Source organism: Doryrhamphus excisus, chromosome 8 (assembly GCF_030265055.1).
Source record: "Doryrhamphus excisus isolate RoL2022-K1 chromosome 8, RoL_Dexc_1.0, whole genome shotgun sequence".
Taxonomy (NCBI): Eukaryota; Metazoa; Chordata; class Actinopteri; order Syngnathiformes; family Syngnathidae; genus Doryrhamphus; species Doryrhamphus excisus.
In genome coordinates this window covers 101,911-117,373 of record NC_080473.1, presented here as the reverse complement: position 1 = coordinate 117,373, position 15,463 = coordinate 101,911, and the positions used below count along the sequence as shown (strand labels likewise).

General features: G+C 46.7%; 2 protein-coding genes across 3 annotated transcripts in view; both read left to right on the top strand.

The window, feature by feature from the left end:
* The window catches only part of gab2 (GRB2-associated binding protein 2), a 30,959-nt gene extending 23,073 nt beyond the window's left edge, over positions 1 to 7,886 (top strand). Inside the window, exons 4-10 of one of the 2 annotated variants that reach the window (XM_058080207.1) lie at positions 1,995 to 2,575; positions 2,639 to 2,736; positions 2,853 to 3,132; positions 4,024 to 4,114; positions 4,230 to 4,332; positions 4,412 to 4,531; positions 4,857 to 7,886. In XM_058080207.1, coding sequence (XP_057936190.1) covers positions 1,995 to 2,575; positions 2,639 to 2,736; positions 2,853 to 3,132; positions 4,024 to 4,114; positions 4,230 to 4,332; positions 4,412 to 4,531; positions 4,857 to 5,000 — 1,417 coding nt within the window. In that variant the 3' untranslated portion in view covers positions 5,001 to 7,886. Of the gene's footprint in view, positions 1 to 1,994; positions 2,576 to 2,638; positions 2,737 to 2,852; positions 3,133 to 4,023; positions 4,115 to 4,229; positions 4,333 to 4,408; positions 4,532 to 4,856 lie in introns of both variants that reach the window. The other variant, XM_058080206.1, reaches the window with a different exon arrangement.
* A 168-nt stretch (positions 7,887 to 8,054) lies between these two features.
* The window catches only part of zmp:0000001236 (mastermind-like protein 2), a 37,424-nt gene continuing 30,015 nt past the window's right edge, over positions 8,055 to 15,463 (top strand). The window contains exon 1 of the mRNA XM_058079134.1: positions 8,055 to 8,878. Coding sequence (XP_057935117.1) covers positions 8,474 to 8,878 — 405 coding nt within the window. The 5' untranslated portion in view covers positions 8,055 to 8,473. The remainder of the gene's footprint in view (positions 8,879 to 15,463) is intronic.

Here is a 15,463-nt window from a genome sequence, read left to right as displayed (position 1 = left end):
TTGATAAGACATAATACTCACATGTTAGCATTGGAAGAGTTCCTTATTCTTTTTTTCAACTTCCTGTTTCTGTTGGCTAAGATTACTGACACTCAGTGACTAGTGTAGAATGTTTATGTTTCATCATAAAAGATGAATCCTAGTTATTCTTTGATTACAATTTTTCAACATGTTTTTGTAAAGAAGCTAAGGTTTTTTATTGGATAAATTCATCATGGATGTTTTCTTTAGATGATCTTTCTGCGCTCTTACATGAAGCCAACATTGGTGTTTTTGTAAACACAGAAGATCATTTGCAACCTTCAGCACAACCAGGCCTGTCACGATAATACGTTTTGCTGGGCGATAACTGTCTGTCACTAACATTTCATGTCAAGAATGACAAACAGGCTGATGGTGTTTCATACACTACAAACACCAAGAAAGTGTTCCACACACACAGCTACATTTAGACACATGTTATTGATCCACAAAGGACAATGAATGATTGATTATGGTGCCACGCCTAAGCACAGATGATTGAAGGAAGCTAACCCTAAACACACTGAGTTTTAATTGCATCAAACGTGGAAGATAATTGAGGGGGAAATGTGGCATCTGTAAGCCAAACATCTCATAAAAGGAGGTTAAACACCTTGTCATGTTTTTTCAAACGCTGAAGTGAACCTTTTTTATGTTTAGTTCAAAAGGGCGGCATGTTCCAGGGAGGTTAATATTTAAAATACCAACAATGATCAGTGAGGCTGTGGCCGTAGGTCGTTTCATCAGCTTTATACAGAAAGAAAGCTTGTTTTGTTCCATGCGAATCAAAACAAGATTGATTGTAGTTGACATTATTTCCATCACTGGCTTGATGTCTAAAGGCGCCCCCACCTACCTCCGTGTGGCCATGCGGCAAACCTGACATACAACGGGAGTTACAATGATGTAGGATGTTAAAAGTGTTACATTGTGGATGACTCAGCGTTAAACCATTACATTCCTATAGCGGTCATGGCGCTAAAACATGAAGTCTGTAAAAACAAAAAAACAGAGACATTAGACATCTTATAGTCAAGGTGATAAAACACAGAGGAGCTCGTTATTTGTAACGACCCAACCAGGAAATAAACAAGTCATCCCGATAATAGCAGCAAAAGCTGACCCTTTTATTGGAGCAGCTGTGGCGCCATCTAGTGGCCGCTGGGGTACCCACAACTTTAGAGTAACTACATCAAAAAGACATTAGTGGCTCCCAGCCTCCCACGGAGGTTATCCACAGGGCGCGGTGGGGAACACACACACACACACACACACACACACGGACAGACAGACAGACTCAAAATGTTAATTTGATATTAAAATCCCTCTAGCTGACCAGGCAGCGTTAGCAACTTACAGTGGCAGATGAACACTAGCTATCAAGGACGTTCTTGCTAGCTAACAGCTAGCTAAACAAAATGATTGACAACAGTGATGCACAATCACACGTTAGCACTTAATCAGCTGCTTTCTGCTAGGTCCTAGTGCTTGTCCATTTGAGATTTTTTTTACATTAGCAGTGTAAGTCTATCAAATCTATTGGATTTCGGTGATGAGGAACATAGCTCCAGTTGGTGGGGCCACTTCAATAAAGAGTTTGGCTTCCAAAACAATATGCGTTCAAAAGAGTAATACACTTGCAACACACAAAAACACCTCCTTGAAAAAATCAGACCTCAGGGTAACTTTCTGTCGTGTCGTTCCATTGCCCGGCGGCGTTTGTCCACTGCTGTGTATGTTTTCCACAGCTGATGATGAACGCTGTGACGCTAGTATCATCAGTCTTCATCTGCGTCTGTACACTGTCCCTGCAAAGGTTTTTGTGTACCACTATTTTGTTAAAATACCCTCAAGTTACAGTCGTTTTTTTTAGCGCTGTGTGAGAAATTTCAAGTCAGCCAGACTTACGGGACAAGTAATAACACAAGTAAGACATTGGGGCGTGTCTAAATTTGTATGCGTGGGTGTTGCAGGAGTGCCAGCTTCTCTCAGGCCACAAGAAGCAACGTCCTTTTGGGGAACGACTCAGCGGTCCAGAAGCTGTCCCACGGTTTCTCCCACTGTCTGAACGGGATGGGGGCCCAGCTGCACGGCTTCTACAGCCTTCCCAAACCCGGCAAGCACCACCTCCCAGCCCCCGACGACTCCCCCGAGGAGGCCTGCTATGTTCTCCCGCGGGGCTATGGCACCGAGGCCCTAGGCGGCCCGGCTGAGCTGGACCTGGACAGTGAGGAGTTATACACCTTCCAGACGCCCTGCAACACCTTGGCCCCCCACCCTAGCGAGCGGCCTACCGACAACTACGACCTCCCCACGCCACCCGGATCCCTCTACCAAATCCCAAGGACGTTTGATAAGAATCACAACGCGCTGACGCCATCCAGCTCGGAGTCGTCATGCGCCCCCCCGCCCAGACCACCAAAGCCCGGCTCGGATGGCCAGTGGGGGAGTCCTCACTCGCTGGGGAGTCAAAACGGAGAGACGTCGGCAGCGGTGACAGTCATCCCGCGAAGGAATACTCTGCCGGCTGTGGAGAACATCAGGCTGCACAGAGGTAGCATGCTAGCCCGTGCTTTTTCTTTAGCTTTTCACTGTTGATCTTCTTTGTTCCCCTCAGGCTCCTCCTTCCAGACCAGCAGCCACCAGCGTCCTTTACATTTCAGCAGCTCAGGCCAGTCTGTGGAGTCCGTCAACGACGGCTTCAGCTCCTACCTGGTGAGTCGCCCTGCCCCGCCTTCCCTTCCTCACGTCTTCCTGTCCTTCCTAATATCCTCCTTCCCTTCCTCACATCCTCGCCTGCTTCCTACCGCCTGGGACTCCTGACACCCCAGAGGACCAGAACCCCGCTGACCCGCTCGGACAGCGGCAACTCGGATGACAACTACGTGCCCATGAATCCCGGCTCGTCGCCGCTGAGCGCCGCCCAGGGGGACAGTCCCAGGAACGTCTACATCCCCATGAGCCCCGGTCCCCACCACTTTGACTTCCCAGGGTTTTCGGCAACGCTGCCGGCCCGCAAGGGGAGTGGCGCCTCCTCGTGTCAGAGACCGGGACGCCTCAGCGACGTCACTCCGCCGCCCATCAACCGCAACCTGAAGCCCAACAGGAAGTGTGAGTGAAACTTCCGAGACTCTTTGGTGTCCTCATACGTTTTAGTCATTCATCTATACATCCAATTCTGAAATATATCCCATGAACATGTTAATGATGAAAAATATGAAATGAATAGATAAATCAGAAGTCAAATGAATTAAATATAGAATATAATAAATTAACATTGAACAATCCAAATTAAAAAAAATCTTTGATTTACTTTTGATGGATGTACAAGCAGCTGTGTGCTCAACTAATCCAACTTACATCTTTTTTCTTTACATCAACGTAGATTCAATTTCCTCAATATGCATTTTGCTTTTTTCATTGAAGCCATTTATCCGTCAGCAGACATAGCATACGTGTTTTTGTAAACATTAAAGGCCTTTAGGATTTTTCCTCTTAGTCTCAATAAACATAACATGGCTATTTTTGTAACAAGTCTCATGCTTCTTTAGCATTAATCAACATAACATGGCTATTTTTGTAACAAGTCTCATGCTTCTTTAGCATTAATCAACATAACATGGCTATTTTTGTAACAAGTCTCATGCTTCTTTAGCATTAATCAACATAACATGGCTATTTTTGTAACAAGTCTCATGCTTCTTTAGCATTAATCAACATAACATGGCTATTTTTGTAAAACAAAATCTGTCATAAAGTGTTACACAGATGTGATTGTGCTATGTGAGTGTGACGAGAAGGACTTGAAGTGAAGCCAACAGACAGATTGTGTCGGTGTAATAAGAAGTCCACACATAGAAAAACCTGACCTGCATTACCCGGTTTTGACCCCACAACAGTTTTGTTGAGCAGCACAGTCCACTTCATCACCGTGTCGTCCTTCTCAGTAGTCTATTTTGTTGACTTCATTTGTGCTGACAGTGCGTCTTTGTGTTCTACCAGCCAAGCCAACACCTCTCGATCTGAAGAACAACGGCTTCATTGACGAGCTGCCATTTAAGAGCCCAGTCACCATGTCTTGGACCCGGCCCATGTGAGTCTCATATCAGGCCTCATTGCACACACACACACACACACACACACACACACACACAGCAGTGTGTTTACTCCTGAGGTCAGGAGGTAAATAGCTGCCGGCGTTTCTGCAGGCCGGCTGTGAATTCCATGTCCTCACAGCGTTGTCGACCCATCTCCACCCAAAGCATCACCAGCACCGACTCGGCAGACAGCGAGGAGAATTACGTGGCGATGGTGAGAGTTGCGAGTTGCGGCCGTTTTGTGCCATGGAGCGCTTTTTGTTGCTAACCGGCAGCCATCTTGTTTGCAGCAGAATCCTGCCTCTACCTCGCCGGCCGTAAGCGGCACCGGCAGCCCGGCTCTTCGTAAGTGCGGCAACGTGGACTACCTGGCGCTGGACTTCCAGCCCGGCTCGCCCTGCGCACACCGAAAGGTAAACTGGCATCTGATTGTGCGGCCCGGGCACCATTGCCGACCTGTGGCTATTTTTTATTGTGGCCCAACAAGGTGCACTGTATTCAGGCACATGCTCCGAGGTGGCTGATGATGTCTTTTCTGTGCTCCATGAGTTTTACTATAGTACCACTACTGCAGTATTCATATTCTACTTCAAAGTAGTTGTGCAGTAGTGATTTCTCTCCTGTTTACCTTTCCTTTTGGTTCCTGTGGCACTACGTTAAAGGCAGCAGGCCTGAATACCCGTGGGATCATACCCGAGTACTGCCGTCCTGTTGAATGGCTTTCTTGTGCGTCCACAGCCTTCCACGTCGTCGGTGACATCGGACGAGAAGGTGGACTACGTGCTAGTGGACAAGGAGAAGACTCAGGCGCTGCAGAACACCATGCAGGAGTGGACCGATGTGCGTCAGTCTACCGAGCCCGCCAAGGGGGTCAAGTCTTGACCCTGCGCACACGCAGAAGAAAGCGAGAACGAAGACCAAGCCATAACGTATCCATGCCCCCTTCCGACAGTAGACTTACAGGTGACTTTTAAGCATCTATGGACCAAATATCAGCATCGCCCCGCCCCCAGTTCTTCTTTTCTTGCACTATGAGCGGGTACACACTGAAGGGTGACCAACCCAGGCGCCCATGAGCAAGCCATAGCAGCTATTTTTTGCAACTTAACCCATTACCTCCTGTGACCTTGCATCATAATGACACTGTTATTCCACTCTTATGACACTGTTATTACACTCTTATGACATTGTTGTTACCGGGATGAAAAAGGCACCCCTCCCCCATAAAGCGCCACATCCCTCCCTTTATGCTGAGCTGCTGGGCATGTGAGTGTACAGTAGATGTGCCACTGGAGAGGTTTTACTCGGGGCTTTCCTGGAGGGCACCAAAGATGACGATGCAGAAGCAGCCATGACATTGCCTTGCAAAGCTAGCTAGCAGGCACTGACCTCACCAAGATGGCCGAACCAAACAGGAGCATTCTTCATCACTTATTTCATTTCCACTTCAAAGAAATAGAAATGACAGGAAAAGTCACTTTTTTTAACATGTTGCCCTCCTCCACAATCCTGACGATGAACGCACGCTTTCTGTCACAAGACAGTCTTGTATTAAACAAAACATGAACATTAATATTACTACCAGGCACCATAAGAATGAAAAGTCATACACGTCATTTTTTCAGCAGACAGGCACGACCTCACATGACCCAGTTAGCAATCATTTCATCTGCTTCTTATCTAGCTTTTATCTTCTACTGTAACACGTCTTTAGGTACCTAGGAAATAACATATATTATTATTGTGAAGGTCGTAAGGAAGGAAGGCTATACTTAGCGTGAAAAACAAAAAGCTCCAATATGTAGCGTTAGCTTTAGCTAGCACCCTGAGGCATTGGGAGCCAGTGTGTGCCGATGCTAGGCGCTAGCCGGCTAGCAGCGAGCTGTGGTGTGGCCAGGTGTCAATACGCCAGTAAAGTAGTTCTTAGGCGTAACAATGTTCATAAGAATAATAATAACAATGTGCTTCATATGCAGCTGATGTGTTGGACATTGAGCCTTGTTGGTTTTGGAGGCGGAATAGGTGTGTCCAATGACGTAGCTGCCTCTTTTTCTGTTTTTCTGTTCTGTTTTGACATCTCTAGAAGGCCCAGAAAAGAGGAAGTGTGTTAATGTGTTAATATGTTAATGTCTCACTTAAGTATCGTGGCTGATGGAGATGGACTTCATTCCAAAAAAAAGTGCACTTTTCCTTACCGTGCACTAACTGCCTCTTTGACGCCATCTTGTGTCCATGAGTTGAAATTGCCTTACTCATGTCAGACTAGAGTTGCCTTGGTCAAATTGCAATTTGTCCCGTTGTGTTTTTGAGAAAGAGCCATGTGGGACGCCTGAAGTCCAGTATTTCATTGTGGGCTGGAACCACTGGAACCCTTTGCCGGCCAGCCGCTCCACTTCATGTTTTTTCTACATTTTTACTGCTTTTCTATTTTTTGACATCATTTGTACTCCTAAGTGCCAGCAGGTGCCAGCAGGTGCATTCCCATGCAGCAGGAGGAGTTTTATGCTGCCAGTCAGTCAGAGAGAGAGAGAAAGGAGGCCGAGCCAGCCAAGGAGGGAAGCAAAAGGACAAAAGAAGCCGTGAAGGAAAAAGCTAAAAGGCAGATGTGAAGCAATGATGTGACTTTGTGTTGTTAGGATTGTGTGTTGTGTTTCCTGCTGTTGCTACTACTGAAGTTGTGTCTTTATTTATTAATTTATTCACATCATGGCAAATGTCCAAGGTGTCTCTCACGCACAGGTCAAATGATTAGGTACACCTGCACACTGTAAAAGCGCCAAAATATGAGGAGCAGCTGTCATTCTAACGTCATGCGCTGAATGGGACATGTCTTGGCATCATGGTGCTTGACTGTGTGCACTGTACCTAATGAAGCGTCCAGTGATGGTGGAAGGAAATATGAGAGAAGATGCTCATCAAGCCTTTGTCATACCCGTATCATGTCTACTGTGGACGTAGAATAAACCAACACGTCAACACAACGCTTCTTCAGCAGATCATTTCAGATCATCACTTGCAGGGCAATGAAATACCATATATGTGCTCCTAAGACTATTTGTTTACATATGCACAAATATGTATATATATGTATATATATGTAAAATAGGCATGCAACATAATTATTGGACCAATAATTATTATGCTGATATGAGAGAATCAAGATACCAATACAAATAAAAACAACCCATCATTTGAAAAACACCCTCCAAATGAGGTAGGTTTACCCGTATTGTCCAGGTGAGCAAATTAAGTGCTCCTTTTTTGGAAACACTGACTTGAAGAGGAAGGATGTTGTACCAAATTAGGGGAAAGAACCCATGCAGCACATAGAACCTGGCACGTTTGAAAAGCTCTAAAGGTTTCCCAGAGACCTCCGTGGCAGCACAGCGGCTGCTCGGAGCATGTGCCCGAATACAGTGCACCTTGCTGGGCCACAGCAGGTGGCTCCTCCCCCTCTATACTCTGCTTCTCCTGGTAGTAGTCATGTCATGATGTTTCATTTGGACACATCAACACATCCTTTCGTCCTTCTTACCTCCAGCTGTGCACTAACAACACTGCAATATAATCAACATTTTAGGTCCACCTAAACCTGTACGAGGTCACCTGTACTTCCTTATGTCCACCTAGACCTGTACGAGGCCCCCGTACTCCAATACATACACCTTTGTGTATAAAACTATCAAATACAAGGCATGTTTTTCTCATGTAGGTGTACCGAATGATGTTCTTTTTGCTGTATTCTTGGCCTCCTTCATTGAAATCGTGACTAAAATCATTAATCTAAAGTTTCTACTCGAAATAAAACACGTCAGTTCAATAAATACATGAAGTATAAAAAACAACTTCCCTTTCTATCCACCAGAGGGCGCCAGAGCACTTTGAAGCTGTTCCAACAAGTGTGCGTCACGTCCTTGCAGGAATGTTCGCACAATGAAGCTCTGTTGCCACGCACACGCACACGCACACGCTCACACTGTCAATGGGCTGTTTGAGAAGGACCTCAATCCACGGACAAGGAAGAAGCAAGAAGAAGTAGCTCAAGTGGATTTTGTGAGTCTTTTTGTGTGTTGTGAGACGATCAATAGGACACTTAAGCCCACGTCCGTCCACTTGTGGGCAATGTTTGCAGAGGGATGATCCCAATCATCGTGATGATGGAGACAAGTCCGCATTTGATGGCTTTCTGCCGTTTTTGAACTTCACTTTGGATCCACTTTGGATGCTGTGTGTCACCTACTTGGATTACATCTTTCAAATACCTGGTAATTCGTCCTCATGGGATCCTAACCGAGTCCTGTTCCACGACTGTGCCGACCTCCTCTAACCCCCGTAACCTCGGGGACCAGGCTGGGATGGGAGAGGCCACCCCGGCTCAGTCCACCACCGGCGCCTTCGCTCCCATGCTGGGTGTCGGTTTGAGCTCCATCGGCGCGGGACCGATGGGGCACGGCCCCTCCAGAGGCTCCGCGGTGCCGCAGCTGCACAGCGCCATCGTGGAGCGGCTGCGCGCCCGCATCGAGCTCTGCCGGCGGCACCACTCCACCTGTGAGGACCGCTACCAGAGGGGCCAGGTCGAGAGCTCGGACCGGGAGCACGAGAGCACGCTTCACCTGCTCAACGTCGTCCAACAGGGACCGGGGAACCGTAAGAGCAAGGGCAGTCGCGCTTCCGGCCAGCAGCCTCCGGAGTACGGCGGCAGGGCCAACGGGGGCCAGAGGGTCCTGGAGGGGGACCAGAAGATGTCCACACGCATGGCGGTCAGTAAAACCATCCTCGACCTCAAGTTACAACTTCTACACCTACACTTACACTCTACAAGTGGACCCCTGCATGTAGGGTACCTGCTAAAGCCACATGCAGGGTACCTGGTAGACCCACATGCAGGGTACCTGGTAGACCCACATATGCTAGAAGCACAGGCAGGGTGCCTGCTAAAACCACATGTGCTAGACCCACATGGTTGGTGCAAGGAGATACTAGAGATACTTGACACCATCTGAAGGTCATGCGTGGTCCAAAGGTTCTCCTGACAGACAAAAGGATATTTTGATATTGAATTATGATGTTTTACACTTTGTAAGTATGCTGAACGTGATCATGTAATATGATGTCACTCTTATGATATCATATTTTTAGAATATGCCCCAGGTCTGGGCTGCAAGTGGTCTGCTGACCATGTCCTCCTTTCTTACACATCAACCAGGGGTGCCCTAACTTTTTCTACAAAGGGCCCCCATCCTAAAATATGAAAGGATGCAGGGACCACGTTGATACATGACCTATCATACAGCTTACATATAAAACAGCTTTGTTTTACAAAGCCTATTTTCTGCTTACTTTGACATTTTTTGCTCATGCATAGAAATATTTAACTACATTCAACATTATTTCATAACATTGTGTTATGACTTCATCCCAAAAGATTTTACTTTCATTCTCACAATACAACTTTTATCCCAGCTGATTTTCTGAACGTTGCAGCTTTCTTCTTTTTGATATTACCACTTTGATAAAAACATCCTTTTTCTTTGTGCTCATAAAATACTTATAAAATACTCTCAATGCAGTTTTGGATGGATGGACGGGTGGGTGTGTGGATGGAAGGATGGGTGGGTGGAGATGGATGAATGGACTGATGGATGGGTTTGTTCATGGATGGGTGGGTGGATAGAGACGGATGGATGGGCATGTTGGGTGGATGAAGATGGATGGATGCACGGGTGGGGTTGGGTTGATGAGTGGATGGATGGGTGACTGGTTGGATGGGTGGTTGGATGGATGATTGGATGATTGGAAGGATAGATGGTTGGATGGATGGATGGATGGATGGATGGCATGTGGGTAGGTGGTTGGGTGGATGGATGGGTGGTTGGATGGATGGATGGTTGGATGATTGGAAGGATGGATGGTTGGATGGATGGGCATGTTGGTAGGTGGTTGGATGGAGATGGATGTATGGGTTGGTGGGTGGGTGGACGGAGAGATGGATGGACGGTGGGTGGATGCATGGATGAAGGATAGTTTTGGATGGATGGTTGGACAGATGAATGGATGAATGCTGGATAGTTGGATGGATGGATGGGTGGATGGATGGGTGGATGCATGGATGATGATAGTTGGATGGATGGATGGGTGAATGCAAGTTGATGGATAGTTGGATGCATGGTTGGAAAGATGGATGGGTGGGTGGATGCATGGATGATGGATAGTTGGGTGTATGGTTGGATGGATGGGCTGATGAATGGATGGATGGATGGATGAATGGATGAGTGGGTGGGTGGATGCCTGAGTGGATGAAACCATGAAACATGAAACCTTTGTAGACACCTGCAGCGTCTCTGCCCTCCATGGTACCAGTTTGACATATCAACTTGACAGTCCTGCCCTGGTTTTCCCACAACTGTATTCCCTTTCACACAGGCGCTGTCCTGCCTCTGTTACTACTGTGATAGTAGGTGATAGTATCTTCCTGTGTTCCCTAGTACTTCCTGTGTACATTTATTATCCAATCCCATTCAACATGACCCTCGCATGAAAAAGGAAGTAACATATTTCTGATCAAGTGAAAGCAGGGTGACATAAACATGAGATAAACACCATGTGTGTGCGTGTGAGTGCATGTGTTTGTGTGTGTGTGTGTTTGAAAGCGAGTGGCTGTCAGCTCATTTATTGTCAACACAGCCCCATGCAGCTCTCGACAACATGCAGCAATGTTGCTTGGCATCCCGACACGTTGAGAAGGGGATTGGCTCCAGCGTAGCCTGACCTTCATGAGGACAGGCGCTGTAGAAGATGGATGGATGATGAAACGTAGAGGAGGTCATGGAACATCACTGTCGTGTCGTGTTTGTGTTGACAGCAAAAGCGATGAGCGCAGCAAGATGTGTGAGCGTGAACGCAGCCGCTGGCGTGCGTGTTGTCGTCAGGCCCTCAGGTTATGTTTTGTTTTTAATAACGGCCAGCAGTTGAGGCAAAGTTTGGACCATTTGGCCGCTGTCACACATCCAACATTTACCAGGTAGATATGATTCTTTTTGGTAATGATCAATAAAGCTGAGCCTTTCTTGAAGTTCTTCACCTCCATTAGCAAGCAAGGGGAAGTATTGACGCTTCACACTGGAGTAGCCGGCGCAGATTAACAAAGGTTGTTTGTTTGGGATGAAATCCGAGAAGCAGGGAAGGAGAGATGAGAGCTTGTGCTCACAATGATTTCCCATAATTCTATCATGTGATGCCTCATCTCACTTACAGTACTCAGCAGGGACCAGGTCTTGGAGTTATCTGCTGAACCAGAAGCACTAACCTACATTTACAACTTCAGACCAGAGTACAGAGGGGGAGGAGCCACCTGCTGTGGCCCAGCAAGGTGCACTGTATTCGGGCACACGCTCTGAGCAGCCGCTGTGACGGCACGGAGGTCTCTGGCAAATTTGGTTCAAACATTCCAGGTGGCTGATGAGGTTCTTTGTGCTCCATGGGTTCTTTTGTTCATTGGTGCTAACATTAGCATTCAAGCTAACTGTCTGACCATCTATTGTTCTAATAAGCGTCATAATTACTTAATTTTCTTGTTGATTTCGGTATTTAATGTAACTTTGGCTCATCATTATGTTTATGTAATATAAGTTACGCTGTGGGGCTGCACGGCGGTCGAGTGGTTAGCGTGCAGACCAGTTCAATCCCACCCTCGGCCATCTCTGTGTGGAGTTTTCATGTTGTCCCTGTGCATGCGTGGGTTTTCTCCGGGTACTCCGGTTTCCTCCCACATTCCAAAAACATGCTAGGTTAATTGGCCACTCCAAATTGTCCATAGGTATGAATGTGAGTGTGAATGGTTGTTTGTCTATATGTGCCCTGTGATTGGCTGGCCACCAGTCCAGGGTGTACAGTGTTGTGTTGTGGGACGTTTGTCAACCTCCCCAAAAGATGCTGGATGCTAAGTACAAAATATTACCAGACATCCTGCAGGCCAGTGAGGGTTTGCGTTGATGTTTTACTTGCACAATATCTCCACTTGTCATTTTCCTTCCTTCCACCGTCTTCCCTCACAGCCTGCAGTTCATCTTTTATTCAGCCGCCCATGGGATGGCTGTGCTTGTCTTTGAAGCGTCGCAGATCCGCCTCACTCTCCGTCTTCAAGGAAAGACGGGATATTATCTAGGACAGACAGTCCAGGTGCTCCTACACAATACCCCCACTCCCACTCACCTGACACCTGGGGGTTCCCAAACACTCATTCCACATCTCACAAGTAAACATGCATGTACCCTTACAAATCTTAACTCCTACATGCTTCACTGATCATCTTGCTTTCATCAAGCTGTACTTTTTACACATTCTTGGCCAGTCCTTGAACGCAGCATCGTTTCTGTGAGAAAGTCTAAAATATACATATGATGTTAATAACCTTGAGCTCCCCTAAGCTCACTTGTCTGACATCACTGAGACTTTTCCTGTGCTAGTTGTACCAAACCCATGGAGTACAAAGAACCTCATTAGCTACTTGGAACGTTTGAAAAGAGCAAAAGGTTTACCAGAGACTTCCGTGGTGTCACAGCGGCTACTTGGAGGGAGTGCCTGAATACAGTGCACCTTGCTGGGCCACAGCAGGTCACTCCTCCCCCTCTATACTCTGGTTCTCCTGGTAGTAGTCATGTCATGATATTTCATTAGGATTCATCAACACATCCTCATTTCTTCCTTTTTACCTCCAAAGCTTATTAAATCCTACCCCTTCTCTACGCCAGAGCAGTTACCAATTCAAGAAGTGATTTTTTTTTCACACATATAATCAAATAATCTTACATAAGACAAAACAACAAAAGAAGAGTGGCAACATCGGACACCCCAGCAAAACCCCAGTACATTGCCGACCCCGCCAGCCAACCCACCTGGCCCCGACCCCCCTAGCTCCTGAGTGCACCCACCTAGTGTCCAGCACCCCAGCAGTCCCCGCAAACTGCAGTCCCCGCATCTCTGTGTGGAGTTTGCATGTTCTCCCCGTGCATGCGTGGGTTTTCTCCAGGGACTCCGGCTTCCTCCCACATTCCAAAAACATGCTAGGTTAATTGGCTTCTTGCCCGAAGACAGCTGGGATAGGCTCCAGCGCCCCCGCGACCTTTGTGAGGATAAGCGGTAGAAAATGAATGGCGTTCATTAAAAAATGACATTGGGAGGTTGCCTACAGCCACAGCTATTAAAGGAAAGTGCAACTTGTCCATCATCCACAATGCTTATGTGAGACATGAACACATCTTTGTCTTTTCTGTGTTTTATAAACATCTAAAAAGGGGCAGCCAATGAATGCACGTCATGGGACACACCCATTCCACCTATACAAAGGCCGCTTTGAAAAGAGCTCCAAAAAGTTTTCTATCCATATTGTGAGCATGTAGTTACGGGTACTTTTTCTATCTTTAGAGGGCACAGACGGAAGGAAGGAAGGAAGGAAGGAAGGAAGGAAGGAAGGAAGGAAGGAAGGAAGGAAGGAAGGAAGGAAGGAAGGAAGGAAGGAAGGAAGGAAGGAAGGAAGGAAGGAAGGAAGGAAGGAAGGAAGGAAGGAAGGAAGGAAGGAAGGAAGGAAGGAAGGAAGGAAGTCTACTTTTGTTAAGATACCTGCTAGGTGTGTGTTGTGTGTTAACTTTTGGAGGCCGCTGAGGTCAATGTTTGCATTGCGGGACAGTTGATGTCAGGTTTTTCCTGCAGTGTGAGGAACGTTGGTGGAGGTTGGATGTGGTGTCTTTCCACGAGAGCGGTCCTGCTGCTCATGGCTGACACCGGAACCCTGTGGGAACCAGGTGTGTGTTTTGTGTACCAGCGTACACACACACACACGCATGTTTGTCTTCTTTTCATGAGTCAGCAAGAAGGCAAAGTAGCGTGCAGTTTATCTTCAAGTCTTCTCCCATCAGCGATGTGACTGTAGTCGGTGTTGGAGTCGCCTCCTTCTCATTCTTTACACTGAACACCGTCATGAAAATGCAGTGGAGTCCATCAAGCAGCCTATGTGCTCCCCCCGAAAAGGAAATGAGAAGGTGGGCTCCCGATGTCCTCGGCAGGGCCCAGAATGCAGACTGGGAAAAAGCGAGGGGGAGGGGGAGATGCCAGATCAGAGTTCAGACGTGTTTACATTTCAGGATCAGGATATTTCTCAGAGCCAAGCTGCACAATTTCCCAGGCTTTTTGGTCCCCTCCTCCCTCCCGCCTCCGAGCTGCATGTCAGAGTTCATGCACATGGAAGCTAAAGTCGTTGGCTCCTCTTCACACGTGACTCCATGGGAGCCATCACACTTTGCTTTTTGTCGAGTGTGTACGTTATAAACAAGTATCCGTTACAGATAATGCATTTTTACCGGATCCGTAGCCGTATGAAATGAGTAGATTTCCGTATTTGTGTCAAAACAAAATGCTAATTATGTATTCACTCTTCATGCTCTGTGATTGGCCAGTCAGACACAGCGACCGCCTCTCCTGAGATGGACTCTACAAGCGGTGGTCACAGAGGAGCGGAATCTCATTCAGCAAGTTAAAAACGACTTGTGTGGCGTTGGTCACACTTCATCCACTTTGGAGTTTCTTCATCTCGCCTCTCTTTCAGTTTGTAGACTTGCTAAACCTGTCTTGTAACGTATGCTTGTATGCAGGCTTGTGTGATGTCAATCAGGGGTAGATGAGCGCTATTTTCCTTGAAATGTATTTTTGTCTTATTCCACCAAGTCATCATAAAACAGGAGTGCTATGTTGCAGTATGCACGCTGCCATCCATCGATGCATTTCACCAGAGAGCTGTATACGGCTCGCTGCTCTATTTGGCTGGTGATATAAAGTCACTTGGAACAGTTTGCTTCAAGTACAGAACGCTGTGTTTTTTGAGAAAAATCCATGTTTGCTTGAATCAACAACTTAAACAATAATTAAATAATATGTCTTATAGATCACTTACACACGTACACAGTACACAAAGAGCGGGATAATAATACTAAATACACAGCAACAACCTCTCATTAATCAATTTCAGACTTAAAATCATGTACAGATGTAAGCCCCACACATTTCCCTTTAAACCACGCCCACTTCTGGATGGGTGAACAGATCCAGATCCAGATACAGGTACATATCCAGATCCAGATCCAGATCCAGATCCAGATACAGATCCAGATACAGATCCTGATCCAGATACAGATCCAGATCCAGATCCAGATCCAGATCCAGATACAGATACAGATACAGATCCAGATCCAGATCCAGATCCAGATCCAGATACAGATACAGATACAGATACAGATACAGATACAGATCCAGATCCAGATCCAGATCCAGATCCAGATACAGATCCAGATCCA